We start from the raw sequence: 25,617 nt of genomic DNA, 5'->3' as shown, positions 1-25,617 counted from the left end.
CATGTTGAGCTCCCAAGACACAGCGGGAGGCCTTATGGGTGGCTTCAATTGAAGCAGGCCCTGCATGAAACGTACAACTATAGGCTGTAAAGATAAGAGCGTACCATCTGCACCAAGATGAACCCTAATGGAGTTGGTTTTTAAGCCAGCCTCTGATAGGTGTAGAAGGTAATCAAGCAGTTTTTGTGTTGCGCAGGAGAACGGATCTAGGGGCTTCTGCTCATACCACACAGAAAACCTCCTCCACTTCAGTCTATAGGACTTTGTAGTGGAAAGCTTTCTAGAAACCTCCAGGACCTGAGACACGTCTTCTGAAAGATCAAGCAGCTGCAGAATTAACCTCTCAACATTCAGGGTATGAGTAACAGGGTCTGGAGGTTGGGATGCCGCAGCCTACCTTGGTCTTGACGTGATGAGATCTGGGAAAGTCCCCAGACTAATCGGTCTCCAGATGGACTACTCGCGAATGAATGGCAACCAGACCTATTTCAGCCAATGAGGGGCTATGAGAACCATAGTCCCTTTGTCCTTGCGAAGCTTCAAAAGAGTCTTCGTCACTAAGGGAATTGGAGGATATGTATACAAAAGACCCTTGCCTCAATGACAGGCAAGGGCGTCTGAGGCTGGTTTGCCGTATATCCTGTGCAGGGATGAGAACCAAGGCACCTTCCTGATGCAGGGGGACACGAACAGATCTACATCTGGGCTACCCCAGAGGCGGAATATCCAATTTGCTAATCCCTGGTCCAGGGACTACTTGAAGGGTCTGAAGGCTTGGCCCAGCCTGTCTGCTATCACGTTCTCTGTCCTGGCCAGGTACATGGCCCTGAGCACCATCCGTGGGACAGAGCCCACGACCATAGCTGGACCGCTTCCTGACACAGGAGGCACAATCCTGTGCCTCCCTGTTTACTGACATACCACATGGCAACCTGGTTGTCGGTCTGGATCAGAAAACCTTTGTTGGACAACAGATATCTGAAAGCCCATAGTGTGTACCTGATTGCCCGAAGCTCCAGGAAGCTGATTTGACAAGAACATTCCTGAGCCCATCTACATGAGCTCCCCATCGAAGGGTAGATGTATCTATGGTTAGGACAATTTGAGTGGGGAAGACTCTGAAACGAGATCCAGATTGTAAAGTGCCCACCACCCAGATAATAGAGTCCCGGAGAGACAGGAGAACTCAGATGCAATCCTGGAGTCTCTGAGTGGCCTGATGCCACTGTGACCTCAGAGTCCATTGGGCTCTGTGCATGTGCAAACATGCCAAGGGAGTAATATGAACGGTTGAGGCCCCTCAACATGTGCCAAGCTGATACCTCCTGGATCTGTTAAATCTTTGCCGCAATGGACCCCATGGCAACAGCCATCTGGGTGAGGCAGAAAGACCTTGGCCTGAGCCATGTCTAACAAGGCTCCTATGAAGTCCAATTGAGGTGATGGGCTGAGATGGAACTTTGGGTAGTTGAGAACGAAACCTAGTGACTCCAATACTCGAATGGTCAAGCGCATTGTCCTGACAGCCCCTGCCTGAGACGTGATCTTGACCAATCAATCGTCCAGATATGGGAAGACATGCACTCCCAGTCTGCAGAAGTGTGCCGCCACCATGGGTAGGCATTTTTTGAAGACCTGTGGGGCGGATGCGAGCCCGAATGGCAACACCCTGTATTGAAAGTGCTGTGTTCCCACGACAGATTGGGGACGATTTCAATATGAGTGCATGTATCCTTTAGGTCGAGGGAGCATAGCCAGTCCCCTTTTTGCATAAGGGGGATCAAGGTGCCGAGGTAAACCATCAAACTTTTCTCTTGTTAGAAACTTGTTCAGGGCCTTTAGGTCTAGGATGGCATGGAGTTCTTCTGTTCTCTTTGGAATCAGAAAGTACCTGGAGTAGAATCCCTGCCCTCTTTGCCCTGGTGGTAGAGGCTCAACCGCTCTGGCCATTAAGAGGGAGGAGAACTCCACTTGTAGTACCTCCTGATGAGCTACCAGCCCCCAATATGGGCATGGAGGGTAATTTGGTGGGATATCCAATAGATTTAATTCATACCCTTGGTGGACAATAGACAAAACCCACTTCTCCAAGGTTACACTGGGCCACTGGTTCGCAAAGAACCACAGCCTGCCCCCAATCGGAGGATCCACTGTCCCGAGTACAGTCAACTGGCTTAGGCTCCTATGGTCCAATCAAAACCCTATCTCTGGAGTTGACCAAGGAGCTGGCTGGGGTTTGGGGGCTCTCTGCTGCCTGGTATGTGTTGACTGGAGCGAGGAGGCAGAGGATAGTACTTCCTCTGGCAAAAGCCTTCCTTGGCCCCAGTCTCGCTGGCCTCATGGATGAGGACGATGGGTATGGCGAACTGGTGGAGAGTTGTTGGAGGATCTCATGGTGGTCCTGAAGTTGGGCCACAGCATCTTTCACCCTATCGCTGAAAAGATTCTCTCCAGTACACGGCACATCAGCGAGTCGATCCTATACCTCTGGTGAGATCCAAGGCCCGCAGCCATGCCATTCTGTGGACACCGATTCCTACTGCAGAGACTCTCTATCCCATTTTGAAAACATAGGTCGCAGTGCACTAGCGACATGAGGGTGTCTTGCTGCTGTTGAGGCAGCTGCTCAGCTACTTCCTACACCTGCTTCCGTATGTCTCGCGAGTCCTAGCTCAAATAGAGCTGACAGGCACCGATACAGGAAATAAGCATGGTACCTTGGAATACCTTCCTTCCAAGAGCATCCATCGCTCTGACGTCCTTCCCCGGGGGGCGCCGAGGAATGGGTCTGAGAGTGCTTGGCCCTCTTGAGGGTGGAATCAACCACCACCAACAGGTGAGGCAGCTATTGCTGATCGAATCCGGAAGCCTTCTGGTCAAGATAGAGCCTTGTCCACCTTTTTGTTAATGGAAGGCCCTGTGAAGGGGTGTTCCCATACCCTCAGCAGCTGCTCCTTAAGGATCTCGTGTACCGGGACCACAGTGATCACCTTAGGAGGATCCATGAACTGGAGGATCTCAAGCATTTTGTGAATTGCATCGTCCTGTTAAAAGTTGAAATGGGATGGCCTCTGCCACCACCCTCACAAACACTTTGAAACCTAAGTCCTCAGATGGGGACTTCCTCTGCTCTGGAGGGGAAGATTCTGACAGGAGACCATCAGAGCCCTCGGAGGACTTTGTCAGATCATCCCCCCAGGAGTTTATAGGGACCATCATCCTCACTATATATGCTACAGGGGAGGGGGCCCTAGGTGCTCGGCCTTCATCCAGAGATGCAGGCACTGGTGGAACTAGATGGGGGATTACAGGCCTAGGCGTCTCTGCTGGCCTCAGTGGAGCTACCTCCTTGGAGGAACCGGCAACAACCACCATATCAGTAGGGAGAGGCCTTGGTGCCCTGCCGGGGTGCTGTTCTAGGAAGTGGCACCACCTGGGTCAGTATTGCACCGATGGGCATGTTGAGCTTCTCCAGTAGTGGTAGGATGATGGGCAGCACTGGCTCTGGTACCTTCTGTGCCACAGGCCCAATGCCCTGCAGTGCCTGATCCACTGCTAGCTGGACTCGATGCTCCAGCTCCTCCTTAAATGTTGCCTTTGCCAACACAGTCTGGGAAGGAGGAGGGGTGCCAGATCTTCTTTGGACCCATGAGGTGAATTGGTGACTGTGGAGAATGTCGCAGACCTCTGGCATCGATAGAGTATGGGTCCTCCTCACCACGGGGTCACTTCGGGGACATCATGTCAAAAGCCAGTGCATCCCCGTACCCGTTGCTGATGCTTCTTAGGCTTTCCTTGATGCTTGGCCCGGTCTTTCCTCAGTGCTGAGGCTAAAGACAATGAACCAAGCATCCTCGGCCCAGAGGAGATAGACAATGATTGGTCTCCGGTGCCCCTATCTGCCGACGGCATTGATCGAATCAATGGTCCTGCCGATATGGTTGGCGTGGGGCCATCAGTCTAGATCCATTGATGCCAATTGTGCTGATGCCTCGGACTTCCTCGACCCAAAGAGCTGATCCATCTTATCAAGTTGAATGAGACGTCCCTTTGAGGTCATTTGGGCGCACAAGCGACAACCCCAGATGTCATTGATGCCCCCAGGCAGAGGACATATATCTCATGAGGATCCACAATAAACATAGTCCTTGAGCACTGGGGCATTGACGAAAACTGGACATGGCCAATACAGAATGAAAGAAAAAAGGGGTCACAGACATGAAACGAAGGCGGCAGCCGGGCACAGAGGAACTGCTGCTGCAGGGGAAATTGACTGCGAAAGAAAACTTACCAGAAACACCAAAAACCCTGACTAGAATACTACGGGGAGGCATCGAGAGGGACCCAGCGATGGAACGATACCGAAAACCATGAAAAACCGTGATGAAAAAGTTTTCCACTAGCCCAGAAACAGCCAAAGTGAGCTCAATCAGACACGAGGCTTACAGCTCAGCGGAAAAGAAGAGGGATCCTGCATGGATGTGTGGTATAGGGCATGCTCAGTGTGCCTAGTCAAAGTTCTAGAAACTTTGACTAGGCACACTAGAAATTTTGACATAAGTTTTTCGCTTCGGGTCTCCATCTGATGATGTCTTCCATGTGTGAGGACTACCATCCTGCTTGTCCTCGGCGAATGATACATATTGCAGAACTCCACTGTAGCATTTATACTTAACATAAAAACAAAAGAAAATTAAAATTGTGTGCAGTACAGACTGAAAAATCCTAAGCATGATTTGCTCTTCAAAGTCCCTCTCCATTATCAGTTTATTTAGCAGAGCTCCCACTCTTACACGTATTGGATATTGTCAGCATGACCTGCCCTTCCAGTCCTGCATCTATTGTAACCACATTCAGTAGTGTGGCCTGACGCACTTCAGTAGCATAAACCAAAGCCTGGTCTTTTTAAAAATCTATTTCCAACTACAGCGTTTTGTCTTATTAAAAGACCATGCTTCCGGTCAGGTTATTCTGACTTGCACTAATAATGCATCCCTTCTTAGCTTCCTTAAAGGGCACGGAGTGTGGTCAAAACAGATTGGGGAAAGCTAAGCATAACTCAAAATCACTTGCACGCACACATTTCTGAAGTTCTTGGCCTAAGGATCTATAATTTCAGAGCTATTGCCAAAAAAGTTTTAAACCGTTTCCCTTCCCAATCATTACAAAACAACAACAAAAAAAGGAGAAATATCCGTGGTACATTTTTATTGGGCCTATTAACACCAGAAAGATGTGACTAGACCTCTTATGTTGATGGGTGCAGTATTTATTCCTAAATCACATTGATGGTATTTAAAAAAAGAAAAAAAAAACACCTGTGTAAGCCAATGCAGTGCACTGTACCTGCTTCTGTATGAGGGGTTGTACCCCGATTATCTCCCCAATGCAAAAGGGAAACAAACAGCAACATTCTGTGGTGGCCTAAGCTGCATGCCACTTATTTGGGCACCACTAAACCTGGCTATATCAGCTCTACCCTGTGACTGGTATATCTTCTACAAGCTTTGCTCTCCATCTTTCTACAGAGTGTGGCAGCACTGATACACCAACTGAGGCAACACAATAGGCTCATCCACTTACATTCTTGCACTGTAAACAAATGTCAGCCACTGCAGTGGAGCACAGCAAGGCTCCAATACCTTCACATTTATCAACATAATGAAAAATAGGACAAAGCTAAAACATGCAAGAAATCAGAATAAAGCAATACAAGAACTACCTTAATATACCAAGACAATGCATTCCAACACAGCTGTGAAATCATGTAAAATCTGAACCTGAAATTTCTGAGGATGACATAGTTTGATACAAAAGTATAAAAACATCAGCTAGCCAAGGATTAGTCCATCTGCAGTAACTGGAATTCGATTATGCAAATTGTATCTTTTTCTAGGTGGAAAGATGATTAACAACTGCATTTTGTGAAAGTAAACAAACATTTGAATTTGAAGATAAGAGCAGGGTAGTGTTTTTGAAAATAAAAATTCCTAGTAATGTAAAGTAAAACAAACAAAAAAAAAATACCTAAATGGTTCTGACTCATGGACATCAAGAGCTGCTCCTCGTATCCTTCCTTCTTTCAAGGCTTGTGCAAGTGCCTTTTCGTCTACCAACCCGCCTCGAGCTGTGTTCACCAGGAAAGCCCCTTGCCTCATCTAGGGCAGGTAAATAAAATAAAAAAAAGAACAAAATGTTGTTAAACTCACAGTGATGCAATAAGTTGAGAATCCTCAAATTGTTCTCTTAAACTATCTTATGAAAAAGTGCTTGTACAGATCAGGCTGGTACAATCAGTAATGTGAATGTTTCCAAAACAGCCTCCCTCAGGGTCGCTTCCGATGCGGACATACAGTGTTTTACCAATCAGATATGCTACAATAAACGAGGGTGGTAGGGCATGTTATAAAAGCACACCTTCTAATTGTGCAGTTCTCTTAACATTCTTCCTATAAAGGAGGATGTTCAAAGTATTCACACGGGTAAATAGCTCGCCTTCAACATGGCTAAAAAGACACGGGTTGTTCAACGTGCACACATTTAAGGGAGGCATTCCAGGAGGCGTGTTTTGGGCAGGATCAGAAAATACAGCACCAGAAATTGGATTTTCAGGTTTACGCACATTGTTCATAGAAAATCTACTCACACAAATACCAGGTGCAGGAGTGTGTGGGTTCTTTGCACCTTCAGCAAGTTTCAAAGTTTGAAAACTGGGACAAAGCCCATGAGTAAAAAGTACTCTCAGACTTTGTCCCAATGCAGAGACTATGAAAATTGCCCTGAAATAGTGGGACATTTAAGCTGCTTATTGAGGGCTATAAAAGAGTACTGGAAATTCTTTATGTAGTAATTTCGCTATCACATCACAAATACCCAGGCAAGAGTGCTTAATTTAAACTAGAACATGGATCTTTCCTACAAACTAATCAGCTGCACATTCGAAATAATAGAAACTCGATACAATGAATGATCTAAATGAAAGCAGATCAATATCAGCAAGGGGATCTAACATTTTTAAATATATTTACTTCTTGAAAAGAAAAACTTTTGTAAAATAAATAAATAAAAATTGAGAGATTTCTGGAATATGGCACATGAAGACAATCTGCTACTTTTGTCTCAGGATGGTAAATACAGCAGTAGGCCATTAAATAAAAGCAGAGTGAAGATGATAATATTCTTTAACTTACTAATCTTGCCTCTAAATACCTATTTATTAAGTTTTCTGAAGGTTCCTTAATAGCCAACTAATATCCAGTCGAAAAGGATACATTGCCTATTGCAATGAACATGTTTCCAATATATACATAATCCATCTTGGACTCTTTTTTTTCCTAAAAGGAAACTGAAGGGATAAATAGTCATTCTCTGCTGGATTTTCTTTCAGTACATTCTGCTACTGTTAACAGGAAGCATAAAGAAGGGAGCCAAAAAGTTACAAACAAAGTCAGATCGGCCTTTGGTATTGCTTGCAAACAAAAAGCATGACAACATATCGACTCATGCTCCCATCTTCCAGGCCAGCTGGCGCTGAGGGTCTTAAATAAATAGCCAAAGTTGACCACTTCTCACTGAAGTCTCCTAAAGTGGGCTTTATCGCTTGCTCTCATGAGGAGGGATATGATAGAGGTCTTTAAAATCATAAGAAGTCTAGAACAGGTAAATGTGAATCGGTTATTTACTCTTTCGGATAATAGAAGGACTAGGGGGGCACTCCATGAAGTTAGCATGTAGCACATTTAAAACAGATTGGAGAAAATTCTTTTTCACTCAATGTACAATTAAACTTTGGAATTTATTTTCAGGGGATGTGGTTAGTGCAGTTAGTGTAGCTGGGTTTAAAACAGGATTGGGTACGTTCTTGGAGAAGTCCATTACCTGCTATTAATCAAGTTGATCTAGAAAATAGCCACTTCTATTACTAGCATCAGTAGCATGGGATATACTTAGTTTTTGGGTACTTGCCAGGTACTTGTAGCGTGGATTGGCCACTGTTGGAAACAGGATGCTGGGCTTGATGGACCCTTGGTCTGACCCAGTATGGCAATTTCTTATGTTCTTAAGGTATCTAAACTGAGCCTATGGATGACATAAGAACATAAGAAAATGCTATACTGGGTCAGACCAAGGGTCCATCAAGCCCAGCATCCTGTTTCCAACAGTGGCCAATCCAGGCCATAAGAACCTGGCAAGTACCCAAAAACTAAGTCTATTCCATGTAACCATTGCTAATGGCAGTGGCTATTCTCTAAGTGAACTTAATAGCAGGTAATGGACTTCTCCTCCAAGAACTTATCCAATCCTTTTTTAAACACAGCTATACTAACTGCACGAACCACATTCTCTGGCAACAAATTCCAGAGTTTAATTGTGCGTTGAGTAAAAAACAACTTTCTCCGATTAGTTTTAAATGTGCCCCATGCTAACTTCATGGAGTGTCCCCTAGTCTTTCTACTATCCGAAAGAGTAAATAACCGATTCACATCTACCCGTTCTAGACCTCTCATGATTTTAAACTCCTCTATCATATCCCCCCTCAGTCGTCTCTTCTCCAAGCTGAAAAGTCCTAACCTCTTTAGTCTTTCCTCATAGGGGAGTTGTTCCATTCCCCTTATCATTTTGGTAGCCCTTCTCTGTACCTTCTCCATCGCAATTATATCTTTTTTGAGATGCGGCGACCAGAATTGTACACAGTATTCAAGGTGCGGTCTCACCATGGAGCGATACAAAGGCATTATGACATTTTCCGTTTTATTCATCATTCCTTTTCTAATAATTCCCAACATTCTGTTTGCTTTTTTGACTGCCGCAGCACACTGAACCGACGATTTCAATGTGTTATCCACTATGACACCTAGATCTCTTTCTTGGGTTGTAGCACCTAATATGGAACCCAACATCGTGTAATTATAGCATGGGTTATTTTTCCCTATATGCATCACCTTGCACTTATCCACATTAAATTTCATCTGCCATTTGGATGCCCAATTTTCCAGTCTCACAAGGTCTTCCTGCAATTTATCACAATCTGCTTGTGATTTAACTACTCTGAACAATTTTGTGTCATCTGCAAATTTGATTATCTCACTCGTCGTATTTCTTTCCAGATCATTTATAAATATATTGAACAGTAAGGGTCCCAATACAGATCCCTGAGGCACTCCACTGTCCACTCCCTTCCACTGAGAAAATTGCCCATTTAATCCTACTCTCTGTTTCCTGTCTTTTAGCCAGTTTGCAATCCACGAAAGGACATCGCCACCTATCCCATGACTTTTTACTTTTCCTAGAAGCCTCTCATGAGGAACTTTGTCAAACGCCTTGCTGTCACTTGTTGCTGGGTACTACTTGCTGTCACTTGTTGCTGGGTACTACTGGGTACTACTTATTCCTTCTTGACATGTCCACTGAGGCAGCCTGTGAAACATGCATCTGGGATTTTAATGTCTCCTCCCCCCTCCCCCATAATGCTGCATTTGATATACAAAATTGTGTAATAACATATTTAGAAAACCACATTCCTAACATTTTGATTTCTATGGTGTATTTATTTTAGAAGTCATCACATAGACCCTACCTTGAGGCCCATTCTTCCATCTTTTTGTACATATAAATGATGTTCTTTTTTTCATAAGAAAGTAGACTGTGAGTCAAGCCAATAGCTTAGTAGCAGTGTTGTGCACTACCGTGTAGAAGGAGCCAAGCTTGATTCCAGAGTTAGAACTTCCACAGATTGGCTGGGGATGCTGCAGAAGCAGTGTTTGCAGCCATCTCGCCACCACCCTCACCCCATGGGAGACACCTAGTGGATGGATTCAGGGCCTATGGATGCAGATCTCTGAAAAGAACCTGTATGCATGGCTCCCTGTTATGGACTGGCACCATAATGGCTAGACTAAACATGTTGGTAGGGAATAGAAAATAGGGGGTAAAAAAATCTTAGTTGTGAATGAAGGCTCATGACATCAGATCCCAGCCCTGGTTCTCACAGAGCTTGAAGTACAAAGGATTGGAAAGAAAACAAGTTTGTTTACCTGTAAACAAGGTTTTCTGAAGACAGAAGGATGAATTAGCCATGACACATGGGATGACATCATCCGACAGCGCTGAACAGACATCTCTCATATACCTCAGTAACAGTCATACTAAGCATGTGCAGTGGTTCCTGAGTACACACTGCCTCTTGAGCCCCTCAGTCTGTTTCAGAGCTTAACTTTAACACAGCAGTTGATTCTCCAGGGAGGTATGGCAAATTCATCCTGCTATTTACGGAGAACTCTGTTTACAAGTAAGAACATTTTTCTCCAATAAGCAGGGCTAAATTATGCATGACATAAGGGAAATCCCAAGCTGAGGCTTGCCCAGTAGAACGATACAAAAAAAGCAACTCATCCCCACCAAAGGGGAATAGACTAACAGGTGAACATGCTGCACAAAACAACTTGTCCACAACTACTGTCGCCTCTTAATCTGCTATCCAGGCAATAGTGAGACACAAAGTTGTGCACAGATGACCAAGTACAGATGTCTTCAATGGACATATCTGAGGTGAGCCACTGACTGCCTGGCTCTCACTTCATGAGCCTTGACGGTCTCTTTAATCGATAAGCCAGCCAGCACATAACAGTGTTCAATACAGTCCACTAGCCAACTGGACAAAGTTCTCTTGGTTACTGCTACTCCCTATCAATTGGAATCAAAAGAAACAAACAGTTGAGAAGTCCAATAATAGACTGAGATCTTCTCACGTATGCCAAGGATCTCTTATAGTCCAAAGAGTAAAGAGCCTTCTCACCTTTATACGCATGTGGTCTTGGAAAAAAAAGGATAGGAAGAACAATGGCTTGATTAATGTGAAAAGCTGAGGCTACTTTTGGAAGAAACTTAATCTATGTATGAGGAACCATTCTGTTGTATAAAGAACTGGAAAGATGTTGAATAGGAAACCAGGGTTTGCAATTCACTGACCCTTCAAGCAGACATGACAGCCAATAGGAACAACAGCTTCCATGTAAGAAATTCCAAACTAGCCATCTCCAGAGTTTCAAAGGGAAGCTTCATGAGCTGTGTCAAGATAACACTGGGAATCCAAGGCACCGGAGGTTCACTCACAGGAGGCTTGGAATACCACAATCCCTTCATTAATTTGGATACCATAGGATGAAGAGAGACTGGCACTCCATTCACCAGCTTGTGGTATGCCTCAACAACACTGAGGTGCAGTTTCACCAATGATGTACTTAAGTCGTGAAGAGGAGAAACTAAACAAATATTAAAGCAAATCCTTTAGGCTACAGGCAAAAGGGTCCAGAGAGCTGGACTGGCACCAGGACAAAAATCTTTCCATTTCAAGTTTATAGGACTTTCTAGTTGAAAGCTTCCTGGCTAAAATCAAGATGTCTTCCACATCTTTCAAAAGAGGCAGAGATGAAACTGTCCTACCTGCAACATCCACACCATGAGGGCCCAGTGAGGACAGATTTGGATGGTAAATTCTGCCTCCTCCTATGTAAAGAGAGTCAGGAAAGTTCCTAATGGAACTGGAGGCTGTGCAGAGATAACTGAATGAAGTGTAGGAACCACACTTGCCTTGGCCACATTGGAGCAATAAGGATCAACCTCGACAGAAGCAGCGCCATGGGCGTGGGGTGGGGGCAGAGGCCCTGATGAGAGAGTGGGATCAAGGGAAAGAATCCTGACCCATCTTAATGCATTGGGAGCTCAATTAAGTTCCACTCCGGGAAAAAGAATAGCTCCGATGTCCAGACTCCTGTCAGTGCTTAGCCTTAAGTACTCTTCTGAGATCTTGCATCTTCCAGGCATGAGACTGCTGTGTCCTGGGGGACATGTGACCATAGCTGTAACAATTAGTCATATTATGGTTGGGACTCAGACACTTATAGAAAGACCTCATGCGAATCTGTAATGAACATCTGGTGTGCACAGAAGCCAGACCTGAAGCCACAGAAAGCAGCATTCTTCTGAGGTCTACCTCTGGACAACTTTTTTTTATTTTAAGTAGTAGCACTTAAAAGTGCTGTTGAAGGGCTGCCAAAGCAATAAGGCAAAACTAAGACTGCAACAAGACAAAAGAAAATTCTGAATGCAAAATATGACAGAGAGGGTAACCCACCCATGAAGAAGCTCGAACAAAAACTGAATGAAGGCCTTGTGAGGCAGTGCATGTGTAGGAATCACCACACATATTCACTAAGACTTTTACTGAGCTATGAGAGACATATCCATTTGACTCAATCATCCTATGAGTTATGGATAATCCATCTGCTTATTGATGGAGAAAATGCTTGGTCAAAAAAAAAAAAAAAAGAAATTAGACCGAGGAGTATGTGGAAAGACTATGTACATTAAAACAACCTATGAACCCTTCATATTCTGCTATGAATTAAATTTTAAATATCTGGAGTACACTATTGGTTCTAATACTAAAATACAAAATCAACCAAAAAATATTCATTAAAATAGAAAATAAATGCACTAATAGGCTCACACTAAACAAAGAGGAAAGCAAGAATGGAGGTTAGATATTTATTACAAATGATTCGAACATATAAGTTGTACCCGATACAGTATAAAAGAACACTTTCTACATCAACAAACTATGATGCAATGCATATCTGTATAATACAATATCTCAATATTACAGTAAATTAGTCCATGAAATCAAATTTACAATGATCCCCAAGCACTACAAGTTCTCCAGAACAAAAACAAGCATTATGATCGACATAGGTATGCTATGATTGACAGTAACCACAAGAGGGCACCAGTCAGTCATCTTGATGAAAAATGAGCAGTGTATTTTTTTGACCTGGCAGTTTTCCTCAGCTCCCATGAGCTTCCACTTAAGTAGAAACCAGGGCTAGAAACTGCCTAAGGATTTTTCCCTCAATTAAATATCCCCATCCAAATTACTTTAGTCTAGTCATAGTATCAACAGTTTGCAGCAGGTGGCCATGTACCATGGCTCTTTCCTGAATCCCGAAATCATAGGCCCTACGTCCGGCTGTTAGATTTCACCTTTGCAGAATGACTATAACCATCTCCATGCCTCCGCCACCTTGGAGCTGTGAATGCTGCTTTTGCAGTATCCCCAACTGCCCTGACAGAGAAACAGGTCAAGAATTAAACCCAAATACTTCTGCAGTGTGCTACTGTAAACTGCAAGTTTTTGTAGCCTATACAATGTGATGTAAAGGTACAAAAGGAAAAGTGCATGCACTAGAGCCAATTTGTTTTGTTTTTTACTTAAGGAAGTGAAAATAATTAAAATCAGCTTACAGATTTCTCTGCAACATTTTAAACTAACAGCAGTTAACATTTGTTATGCTTTTTGTTGGATTATATTAACTTTCAAATTTTAAAAAATGCACTTTTTTGTACATTTTTAAATTCCTTTTTGTCACAAACTAGGGAATTTTGGCCCTTTATCCATCGCTGAGATGACACAACCTGACCAGTGTAATGTGGGTCAGACCTCGACAGATGGTAGCACTCACACCCACAGGCAAGGCCCAAGACATGGGTCTTCACCATCTCCTCTGCAAGTTGAGCCCGTAGATTCTGGGGGTCAACAGAACGTAAACGAGAGGGAGTTCCAGGGAATGGGCAAGGGTCAATGGCCAGGCAGAGATCAAGAAAGGTCAATGTCCAGGCAGAGGTAGAGGCAGGCAGAAATCAGGCAAGGACAAAGTCAATTCAAGTCAGCAACAGAAGGACAGTCCGAGAAAAAGCTGACAGGAAAGAAGGGCAAGGAGAAGCAAGACAGGAGAATAAGGCAATGCAAGGCAAGACGGGACAAGGAAGGAAGATGGCAAGGCAAGGCAACACATACTGCAGGCAAGAGCATGGCAGGAGACCTATTGCTGAGGTGCTGGCTGGAAGCAGAGGACTTTATAACCTAGAGAGGATGTAATGCATTAGTCAAAGCCCCAGCAAGTCTTGGTAGCAGGGCCTATAAGACAGTTCTTGGTGTAGGACGTGCTACGCATTGCCCTTGGATACTGCATGGAGTGGGGCACTATGCCGGAGGCACTTGAAGATAGGGGGCATTACACTTTTGTAGCTGCTACTAGCACACAAATTTAATGTTTTGTGAAAAGATCTACAATGCTTATTCTGTTATGGAAAAATGGGGTTCAATTTTAACTTTTATGGCCAGTGTATACATCTCCAGCACAGAGGGATTCATCTGCCAGAAAAGACCAAATCTGTGTTTATCTAATTTTTTTTTTTTTTTTTACAGCACATACATGTTAATTCTTATTCAGGCCAAATGTAAACAGTTAAAACCATAAATAAATCAAAAGATGGTTGAGGAGTTAAGATATAAATATATCTTGAATTACTTTGCTGTACTTTTACACTTTACTTTTGGCTTTTAAATTAGGAATAAAGGCACAATGCTATCTGATAAATTAATTCAAAGAATGATTGTTTCAACTCTGTACTCTGTAATATTTTTCACTAAAATATTTTGATGCCAAAAATAAAAGCACTTCCTTCCCAGCAGCACAGTATATGAAATTTGAGCGGAATTATTAGATATCAAAATAAAAGCTGCAGCAATATAGCAAGAAGTTGTTTTTAACAAGCTGATTTCGAAAGCTGGTCATATTTTCCATTCAGGCTAATCCATTCTACAAACAAAAGACCCTATTCAGGAAGGGATGTCTCCTACTTGGATACGTGCCATTGGCAAATATCCAAGTAGGGTCCACTCACACAAGAATGCATCATACGCTCACACTAGGTATTTGAAGCTCAGAACAGCAGTGTCACAAATAAGGAACAGAATATTGCCTTGGCAGAATCCTCTTACAATACAAAATAACCATCTATCTGCTGTTTATACAGCTGTTTTTCCTTGACCTGGTCCTGTTCTGGCAGCACATTTATTAAAAAAAAAATCTCACTTCACCCCACCCTTTCATTGCTCTATACAACCAATAATGCTAAGTTTAGTGTCATCAGACACTTCATACCTCTTTTGAAAAGAATAGCCTCTAAATAAAGAGGGCAAAATTCAAAGTCATTTAGATGGATAACTCACAAGTTATCTGTCTAAATGGCAAGACTGGCAATATTCAGACCTTTATTCAGCTACATTTTAGTCAAATTAAAAAACAAGAGGCATTCAGGGGCCTTTTGGGAAGGAGTTAAGTTATCTGGCTAATGTAGCCGATTTTTAATTATAACCGACTAAGGGCCTGATTGATCAAGGTATTTTCCCCAAGACACAGAATGGGAGAAAAGCCTTAGTGAATCAGGCAGTAAGTTAGCCGGCTAACTTTAGACATGCTTCAGAGCAAGTCTAAAGCTATCCAGTTCTGTGTGGCCAAATAACTTCCTATTTAACTAGATATCTTCAAAAAATGTGAAGTAAAGAGCCTATGGCTTGATTTTCGAGCTTTCCCTACAAACTCACACAGATGCCTTGTCAGGCCATATCACCCCCACCCCCAAATTCCATTTTAAATTTTAGTAACGTGTTCCAGGGTCTGTGGGTGGTCCCCCACCCCTTTCCCCACATCCTATCATTATTATACATTCTGCCACCAGAACTCCCACTACCCATCCCCCTCAGTCTCAATGATTTGCACCACCTCTCCCCCACCCCACTCCTTTGAACCCTAAAAATCCCTGCTGGGAGCAAGGTATGAACTTACCCGCTTCTAGTGAGCTTCAGTGCAGCTTCTATCATAAACTGTGCTGGAAGCGTAAAATTCACACAGTTTACACTTCCAGTGTGAGAAGGGTTCAGGGGGATAGGGGAGAATACCCACCCTCTTTGCACTGGTGGAACAGGCTCAACTGCTCTGGCCATTAAGAGGGCGGAGAGCTCCGCTAGTAGTACCCTCCTGATCTGCTACTGGCTCCCAAAATGTGTAGGAGGGCAATTTGGCGAGACATCCAATAAATTCAATTGATAACCCTGATGGACGATGGACAAAATCCACTGGTCCAAGGTTATCCTGGGCCACAGGTTTGCAAAGATCCACAGCCTTCCCCTGACTGGAGGGTCCATCATCCAGGGGGATGTGCATTTGGCTTAGGCTCCCAATGGCCCAGTCAAAACCCTGTCCCCAGAGTTGACTGAGGAGCCAGCTGGGGATTGGGGGCTCTCTGCCTCCTAGGTTGGCAGAGGGAGTCCTGACTCTGTTAATGGGAGCGAGGAGGCAGAGGATAGTACTTCCTTTGGAAGAAAGAAAGACTTCCTTGGCTCTGGTCTTGCCGGCCTCCTGGATGAGGAGTATGGGTCCAGAGTATGGCAGAAAGTTGTTGGAGGGTTTTGTGGTAGTCCTGAGGTTGGGCCACAGCATCCCTCACCCTATCTCCCAAGAGATTCTCTCCAGTACATGGCACATCAATGAGGTGTTCTTGTACCTCTGGTCGGAGATTTGAGGCCCACAGCCATGTCATTCTGCAGGTGCTGCTTCCTGTTGCAGAGACTCTCGATGCAGTCTTGAAAACATCATAGGTCGCATGGACTTCATGTTCGACCCACGCCAGGCCCTTATACACCAGTGACATGAGGGTGTCTTACTCCTGTTGAGGCAGATGCTCAGCCACCTCCTGCACCTGCTTCTAGATGTCTCGCAGTATCAGCTCATGTAGGTGGCGATGCAGGCAATAAGCATGGTGCCTTAAAATACCTTCCTTCCAGGAGCATCCATTGCTTTATGGTCCTTCCCCGAGGGCGCAGAGGAGAGAGTCTGAGAGTGCTTGGCCCTCTTGAGGGCGGATTCGATCACCACAGACTAGTGGGACAGCTGACGCTTATCGAACCTGGCAGCCTTCTGGACGAGGTAAACCCCGTCTGCCTTCTTATTGATGGGAGGCACTGTGAGGGGGTGTTCCCACATCCTCAGCAGCAAATCCCTAAGGATCTTGCGTACCGGGACCGCCACGATCTCCTTAGAAGGCTCTATGAACAGGAGGATCTCAAGCATTTTGTGCCTGGCATCCTCCTCAGTCAATAAATGAAACGGGATGGTTTCTACCACCACCTTCACAATACCTGCGAGTTAAGTCCTCAGGTGGAGACTTCCTTCACTCCTCTGGAAGAGAAGATTCTGAAGGGAGACCCTCAGAGCCTTCGAAGGACAACTCCGAAGCGTCATCCCCCCAGGGGTCATAGCATTCCTCATCCTCACTGTAAACGATAGTGGATGCATTCCTAGGTGCTCGGCCTACATACAGAGGTGCAGGCACCAGTAGAACTGGACAGGGGGCAGCAGGCCTCGGCATCTTTGCTGGCCTATGTTGAGCTTCCCTTTTGGAGGAACCAGAGCTGGCCACCATATTAGTAGAGAGAGGCCTTGGTGCTCCACCGGAACCGATGCTGTCCCAGGAACCGAGGTTAGTAACACACCAATGAGCACACTGAGCTTCTCCAGATGTGGTATGAGGACAGGTGGCATTGGGTCCAGTGTTGTTGGTGCCACAGGACCAAAATCCTGCAGTGTCTGGTCCACTGCTAGCTGGATTTGTCGCTCCAGCTCCTCCTCGAAAGTTGCCGATGCCAAGACTGACTGGGAGGAAGGAAGGAAGGGTAGCCAGATCTTCCTTGGACCCTTAGTGTGATAAACAGCAGGAGGACCTTGTGAGACTGGAAAATTGGGCAACCAAATGGCAGATGAAATTTAATGTGGATAAGTGCAAGGTGATGCATATAGGGAAAAACCCATGCTGTAGTTAGAAGCTATTAAGTTACATATTAGGAGCTACCACCCAGGAAAGAGATCTAGGCGTCATAGTGGATAATACATTGAAATTGTCAGCTCAATGTACTGCGGCAGTCAAAAAAGCAAACAATGTTAGGAATTATTAGGAAGGGAATGATGAATAAAACGGAACATGTCATAATGCCTCTGTATCGCTCCAAGGTGAGACCGCACCTTGAATACTTTGTGTGCACTTTGTACAATTCTGGTTGACGCATATCTAAAAAGATATAGTTGTGATGGAGAAGGTACAGAGAAGGGTGACCAAAATGATAAAGGGGATGGAACATCCCCTATGAGGAAAGACTAAAGAGGTTAGGGCTGTTCAGCTTGGGGAAGAGATGGCTGAGGGGGGGATATGATAGAGATCTTTAAAATCATGAGAGGTCTAGAACGGGTAAATGCGAATCGGTTATTTACTCTTTCAGATAATAGAACTAGGGGGTAACTCCATAAAGTCAGCATGTAGCACATTTAAAACTAATCAGAGAAAATTCTTTTTCACTCAATGTACAATTAAATTCTGGAATTTGTTGCCAGGGAATGTCGATAGTGCGGTTAGTGTAGCTGATTTTAAAAAAGGTTTGGATAAGTTCTTGGAGAACTCCATTACCTGCTATTAATCAAGTTAACTTAGAAAACAGACACTGCTATTACTGGCATCAGTAGCATGGGATATACTTAGTTTTTGTGTACTTGCCAGATACTTGTAGCCTGGATTGGCCACTGTTGGAAACAGGATGCTGGGCTTGATGGACCCTTGGCCTGACCCAGTATGGCAATTTCTTATGTTCTTAAGCTGACTCCATCTGTCTATACTAAGTAAATCGAAATTATCTGGTAAGTAATTTCTCTATTTCCTAGCGTGTAGACAGGTGGACTCCGTACCAGTGGGTTGTTTCCAAGTTTCTCCCAAAGAGAGCGGAAGGCTGCCCTTGGTCCAGTCAACATTGCATGTGCAAAGGCTGCATCCTTTCGGGCCTGCACATCCAGACGATAAAACCTGGAAAAAGTATGTAAGGAAGACCACGTCACAGCACAGCAAATTTCGACGGGGACAACAAATGAACCTCAACTCATGACACTGTCTGAACCCTAGTGGAAAGAGCCTTAACCTGAGCAGGCAACAGCTTCTCGGCATCCACATCCGTGGCTGTTTCCACCTCTTTAATCCAGCAAGCTATGGTAGCCCGCAAAGCAGGTTCACCCTGCTTCCTTCCACTATGAAGGATAAACAGGTGATCTGACTTTCGAAAAGGTTCAGAAACCTCTAGATACCGCACAAGTCTCTTCTCATCCAAGGAACGCAAAAGGCGAAACGCCTCTGTGTTCCTGACTTTATCCAGAGACGGCAAAGAAATGGACTGATTCAGATGAAACTCCGAGACCACCTTAGGCAAGAAGGATGAACAGTATGCAGCTGCAACGCCCTTGGAGTCACCCAAAGGAACGGCTCCCGGCAAGATGATGCCTGCAATTCTGAAATGTGACGTGCAGAACATATAGCCATCAGGAATACTGTCTTCAGGGTCAACAACCTTAAAGAAAGGCTGTACAGCAGTCGAAATGAAGGGCCCGTTAAAAAAACTCCAGCACCAAGTTAAAACACCACAAAGGAACTGGCAGCTGCAAGGTAGGCTGAAGGTGCTTTATCCCTTTCTAGAAATGAGCCACATCAGATTGGGACAAGGAGACACCACTCACCATGCCTCTGAAACATGTAAGAGCTGCTTCTTGAACCTTCAAGGAATTAAGGGCCAATCCTTTATTCAAGCCCTCCTGTAAAAAATCCAAAAGAAGTGGGATCTTAACTGAATGAGAAAGAACACCGCACTCCTCCAACCAAGCCTCAAACACTCTCCAAACCCATACATACATTGGAGAAGTGTAGAACTTCCGAGCACAGAGTAAGGTGGCAATCACCGCAGAAGAATAACCATGTTTCAACAGGCGAGCCCTCTCAAGGGCCAAACTGTAAGACAGAATCAAGCCGGATCCTGGTAAAGAATCGGCCCTTGCTGCAACCGACCATATGCGGTGGAAAACGAAGAGGGATTTCTGTGAGATGCCGCCGCAGATCCGCATACCACGGATGCCTAAGCCAATCTGGAACCACCAGGAGTACTAGCCCCCTGTGGACTTCAATCCTGCAAATGATGCCCAAGGATCGTGGCTCTCTCCTGCGACTGAAGAAGCAAGGCACATTTGCATTGAGAGAAGTCGCCAGCAGGTCGAAAGACGGGAGTCCCCAGTGAACCACTATCAGCTGAAATGACTCGGCGGACAACCCCCACTCTCCGGAGTCCAGACTCTCCCTGCTGAGAAAGTCCACTCGTACATAGTTCTTTCCTGCGATGTGAGAGATCCAAATCATCTGTAGATGAACTTCTGCCCATTCCGTAAGTGGGTCTATTTCCTTTGATCCTTGCTGACTCTTGGTGTTTCCCTGATGATTGATATAGGCCACTGTTGTTGCGTTGTCCGATATCACACGGACCGCTTGAACCTGTAGTCTGTGGCTGAATTGCAAGCATGCCAACCTGACAGCCCGGGCTTCCAGGCAATTGACATTCCAGAGGGCCTCTTCGACTGTCCAATGTCCCTGTGCTGCCAATTGCTGGCAGTGGGCTCCCCAACCCAGAAGACTCGCATCTGTTGTGAGAACCAACCAGGTTGAGGCGGACAAGACACATTCTTTCTCAGATGAGTCTCCTGCAACCACCACTGGAGGTGAAAACAGATATCTATCGGCAAATGGAGGTAAACTGAATAGACTGCGGGGGTTCCATCGAGACAGCAGTGAGTGCTGAAGAGGACACAATGTGCCCTTGCCCATGGCATCACTTCCACAGTTGCTGCCATCAACCCGAGTACCTGAAGATAGCTCCACATCATCCGGCATATCGCATTCAACTGACATACTTTGGGAATCAATTTCTGGAGCCGTGCATCCAGCAAAAAACCTTGCCCAGTCTCATGTCAAACCAAACACCCAGAAACTTGCGCACGGACAGGCTCATGCAGAAAAAATTATGCGCACAAAAATCAGGTGACAAGGCGCGCACACAACACATGCACCAAGCAAAGCATTGTTGAACACACTAAAAGGTTGTGCGCACAGGGGTGTGAGCCGAACGTGAAGCGCACAATGCATGTGCAGAACTGATACACTGCGCACACAGAAGTCCTGTAGGGGGCAGAAAGAGATGCACAAGAATGCGTGAAGAAACCACCACTGCAGCCTACCACATAAAACGCCGACAAAGTCTACAGCGTGGCCTAGCCCACTGGGGCCACTCAACCCACCATGCTGCCCAGGTCCCAAAAACCCTGACAGCAGTGGGAGCAGATATTGGAACGGCACGCTGAGCACAGAGACAGGAGAAAGCCCTGAAACCCCTCTAACTGTCTCTGTCGCTAAGGGCAAAACCCTTCTTTTTCTTTTTTTAAACACTTACCCGAGCTCAGCGCTTACCGGCTGAGTACAGAGACAGTCTCCAGCTAAGGAGGAAGAGGGCTTTAGCCGTCACCACTGCGCTCAGCCTGAGCACCCGCTGCCTTTTAGATGCACAAGAAGCAAAGTCCATGCCAGGAACCGGTTACCGGACCAAGGCACACCTCTGAGGGACCATGGAAATCACCTCAGGAATATCTTAACTCGGGGAGGGACCTTTAGCTATCACCGCAGAAGAGCAAAGCTTTTTCTAATCCTCAATTTAGAAATCTCCTTTCAAAACAAGGCAATCCCCATAGGGAGATGCACATCCACCATCTGCTGGAGATGGAGAATACTGGCAGGCTGGGGTCACTGTAGGAGTATATATACTGTGACCTCAGCTTGCTCAGTCTCCATCTGCTGGAAGGGGAGCATAAGCCACTGGTCCTGAGTCCATCTCTACACACTAGGAAATTTTAAGGTGCCCATTTATGTACCTAAAACCAGGGTTTAAGAGTGTAAACTACTCTCTAAAAGTACTTCACTAGGGAGTATTTTGCAAGGGCCCTAAGAAGATCTATCCTAGAAATCTCAAGCAACTGTTGAAATCTTATGTGCCTCAGCAGAGTGTACAATGCTTCCTCTGTCCCCTACTTGTTCACAGACAGGTTGGAAGGCAAAAGGGACTGAAGTCAAGTAATAAGAGGAGACGTGCAGAGAAAGAAAGCTGGCCATGGCAAAGAAAAGTCTCCACTTGCAGAAGACTCCAAGTGTTCAACTTGTGAGCATGGGAATAAGAAAAGAGGCAACTCCAGAGAGCAGAGGAATAAAGGTGCGCTCGTTAGATCAGAAGGTCAGTTCCCGTCTATTTTACCATCCTTTGTGCACAAGTCCTTCAGTTGGGAGTGGTTACACACAGTTAGCCGGGTTAACCTAGCTAATGAGTAGGGACATTGAGGGAAGACAAAAGTAAAAATGAAAATATTAAGCATGCATCAGAAATGTGTGCTCAGCTGAATGTATTCTGCACTATTAAGCAAATTTGTTTGGATAGTTACCTGTTTAATGGTGAAATCGTTAATAAGATGATGGTTGTGCTCGTTCAAGCTGCAATGCAGGGTTACACAGTCACTATGAAATAGCAGGTCCTGTAAGGTGCTCACTCGTTGGAGGCCAAGAGCACGTTCAATACCATCGGAGAGGTATGGATCATAGAAAATAACGCTAAAGCCAAAGGCCTTTGCACGCAGTGCAACTGCTTGTCCAACACGCCCTACAAATAAACAAGAAGAAAGATTTAAAAAAACGCAATAAATGAATGAGGATATTTTTTGTCAGGTTAAATATTTAATTTATTTAGTGCAATACATGTTCACTAGTAAGCTTTATTTTACTATGCTGTAATAATGACTATCAGCTCCCCAGAATCCTGTTATAAACACCTCTCGTATAACATGTGTGTAGCCATAACATTCAAATTGCCTGCATGCCAAGAACAGCTTTGAAGCAGGTGTGCGATGTTTATGCCAATGCTCTTCTGTTCAGTCTTTTTGATGCTTGCATCACTAGGCTGACCTTTCCACAGACCTCTGTGAGAGCCGAATACATGCTAATGGACATGAGGAATACACATAAGAGCAGTTCCTCAGATTGTACTATCAGGTGTGTTCTATTCTCTGCCATATAGGTATGACAATAGAACACAAAGAGTGACATTACCAGAGATCTTACAGTTATGAAGCAAGACAAGAAAAAGCACAAACAACAAAAACCATCATAGAACAGTGAACCCTGGATTGCTCTTCAGGGGACTCAGTTGTGCTGGTGACAGGAATGTATGCATGTGTTTCCAAACACAGTTGAAATACTGTTCTGTCATTTCCCAAATGTTTGCTCAGCTTGATTTTATACTAAGAAATGAAGTGTGAGGTAAACATTTGCTGACTAAAAACTGATCCAAGGGCATGCAAAATGTTATGGGGATGAGTGTTCTGCACGGATATGTGAAGGGCTGGTTACAGCAGTGGCCATAGCCACTGGATGGGCCTAGGGAGGATGGTTCCTCTTCACTTATGCTTCAAGGCCTACCTATTTCCGCAGCTGCTACTAACAAGTATGAAAGGGGACTAGGTGGAGAAGATAGGGAAAAAAAACTATGCTGCTCCCTAACCCAGCTCCTCTCTAAGGTAACAAGCCGATGATTCTGGGGCCATAATTTAAAGTAACCCCCCAACCCCCTACAAAGTGTGATGAGATCTCCATTCCCCCCTCTCCCCACCACTTCTTGAGGTGGCCAAAGTAAAATATAAATAAATAAATAAAATTTTAACTCGCTGAAGTTGCAGCACAGGCCCTGCCCCCACTATGGTATGGTTTTGATAGGGATCTATTAAGCCACAGTATTTTTTGTCCATAGTATTTTACCATCAGGAAAAGTACCGCGGCTTACTATATAGGTCCCTTAAGTTTGTACCTGAGACTATGGAAGGTGACATGACTTGCCCAAGGTCACAAGGAGTATCAATGGGATTTGAACCTTGGCTTCACTGGTTTACAACCTGCTACTCTGACTACTAGGGCTATTCCAAGTAGAGAGTTAGATAATTTGTAAAAACAAGGAGTGCCTCACCAAGTGGAACAGAACTAGTCAGAGCCCCTTGATGAGAAACTGGCAGCACATCACTGATCCTGTAAGAGTCAGCCATTGTAGTGCATCTCCCTTGGCTCTGCGAGTCTGTTTGCTTGCAGGGTTGCTGCACATTTTGAGGGTAAGTTTGTAACACTGCGCCTAAGTTAGTTGGCAAATACTGTATGTGCATAGGTTACACCAATTTTCAAAGCAGGCTTATACACTAGTCCACTTTAAAAATGATCCCACCAAATCTACCTATACACACTTACCCCTGTTAAAATGTGCACAGAATTTTCTCTCCCTTGAAAACTTATGTGCATACTTTTGGAAATCCAAAATCCCTCCACAACCCAGCCCCTGGGGAAACTTGCGCATGGACAGGACATGTGTGTGCAACTTTACCTGCATATAGGATGGGCAATTCTGTCAAAGGCCACATCTCTGCATAAAACATGATTTTACCCACAGAAGTCCCTTTGAAAATTACTCTCTATAATAAGACCAGCATAATCTCAGTTACACTCATCTTCTGTGTTTTTCCAAGAATGTTCTTGAGGCAGGATATCACTAATGAATATACATGAGACAGATTTGCATGCACACTGCCTCAATTTTTTTTTTAAACTTTTATTTAACACACTGCCTCAATTGTATGCAAATCTATTTCATGTATATTTATCAATTTTAGTGAATACCCCTTGAATACTGTGACCAACTTCCAAATGTCAATGTAGGACGTGTGTAATAAGAATAATGGACAAATATTTAAGTGCTAATCTATTACAATGCACTAGACTGAACAAACTTCTTTGCATAAAGTGCAAAACAAAAATGTGACAGATGGCCATCTGTCATAGGAAGGAACATGCTCCTGGTTACAGTATGCCACTGCAGTTCTTAGCCAGGTAGAGTTGGGGAAAGCCACTAATTTTCCCTGGGCGGTGGCTGCATGGGATCTATCTACTGTTTGGGATCATGCCAGGTACTTGTCACCTGGACTGGCCACTACTGGAAACAGGATACTGGACCTGATGGACCCTCAGTCTGATCCAGTTTGGTAATTTCTTACAGTATATAGTATAAGCAGCTATAAGGGAGAAAGCTAGGGCAATAGAGAGGAGGCCTGCAAAATGGCTTTCCTGTGTGCTTTGCTCATTAATAGCACTTTACTTAGAAAAAGTGGAAAGAGTGAAAATACAAATCTTGAAGGGGGAAGAAAAAACGAATGAACAAACCCTTCCAAGGAATTCTTTCTTGCTTTGGTTTCTGACATCATACAATAAATCACGAAAGTGCTTTCACTAGTCTAGGGTGTATGCAGTAAACAAGCACTTCCAGGGTGCACAGCACATTAATCCAGGCATTCAGCTTCTGCACTTCCCGTGGGAGAGAAGGGGTGGGGCATGCATCCTGTGCCCTGGGTGAGCTGAGGTTCAGCCTTCAAAAGTACTCAAGAAATATGAAGCTGCTCAGATGCTTCTCCCCTCCCAGTTCAGCACAATGCCTGAGGCTCTCTCTTGTTACCAGTCATTCATCTTTCAGTGTGATTCTTTTCTTCCCAGGAAGTTTACTTTGCATGCTGCTGAATGCCCTGCAGCCCAGATTGCTATTTGCTAGTTAAAAAGTACAAAGTTTTTGGCTGTCCATGATCACTTTAGGAAAGGCACAAGAGGCAATTACTCAAAAATGCAAAACTGCTGCCTGTTCAAGCATGATGTCACTTACTAATTACACTAAGGTCCATATTCAAGGCCATTTAGGAGGTCAACTCATAAGTTATCCGGCTAAATGGCAACATTTTGAAT

The 25,617-nt window shown here is 44.6% G+C and overlaps 1 protein-coding gene across 6 annotated transcripts in view; it reads right to left on the bottom strand.

Moving 5' to 3' along the window:
* CTBP1 (C-terminal binding protein 1) overlaps positions 1-25,617 on the bottom strand; it is a 943,073-nt gene that overhangs the window by 61,996 nt on the left and 855,460 nt on the right. For all 6 annotated transcript variants that reach the window (XM_029592698.1, XM_029592702.1, XM_029592712.1 and 3 more), the window contains 2 exons: positions 22,239-22,453; positions 6,028-6,158 (listed from right to left, as the gene is read on the bottom strand). In XM_029592698.1, the coding sequence (XP_029448558.1) occupies positions 6,028-6,158; positions 22,239-22,453 (346 nt within the window). The remainder of the gene's footprint in view (positions 1-6,027; positions 6,159-22,238; positions 22,454-25,617) is intronic.

This window comes from Rhinatrema bivittatum, chromosome 1 (genome assembly GCF_901001135.1).
Source record: "Rhinatrema bivittatum chromosome 1, aRhiBiv1.1, whole genome shotgun sequence".
In the NCBI taxonomy this organism is placed as follows: domain Eukaryota; kingdom Metazoa; phylum Chordata; class Amphibia; order Gymnophiona; family Rhinatrematidae; genus Rhinatrema; species Rhinatrema bivittatum.
Note: the sequence above shows the minus strand (reverse complement) of the source record. Positions and strands in the feature narration are given on the sequence as shown.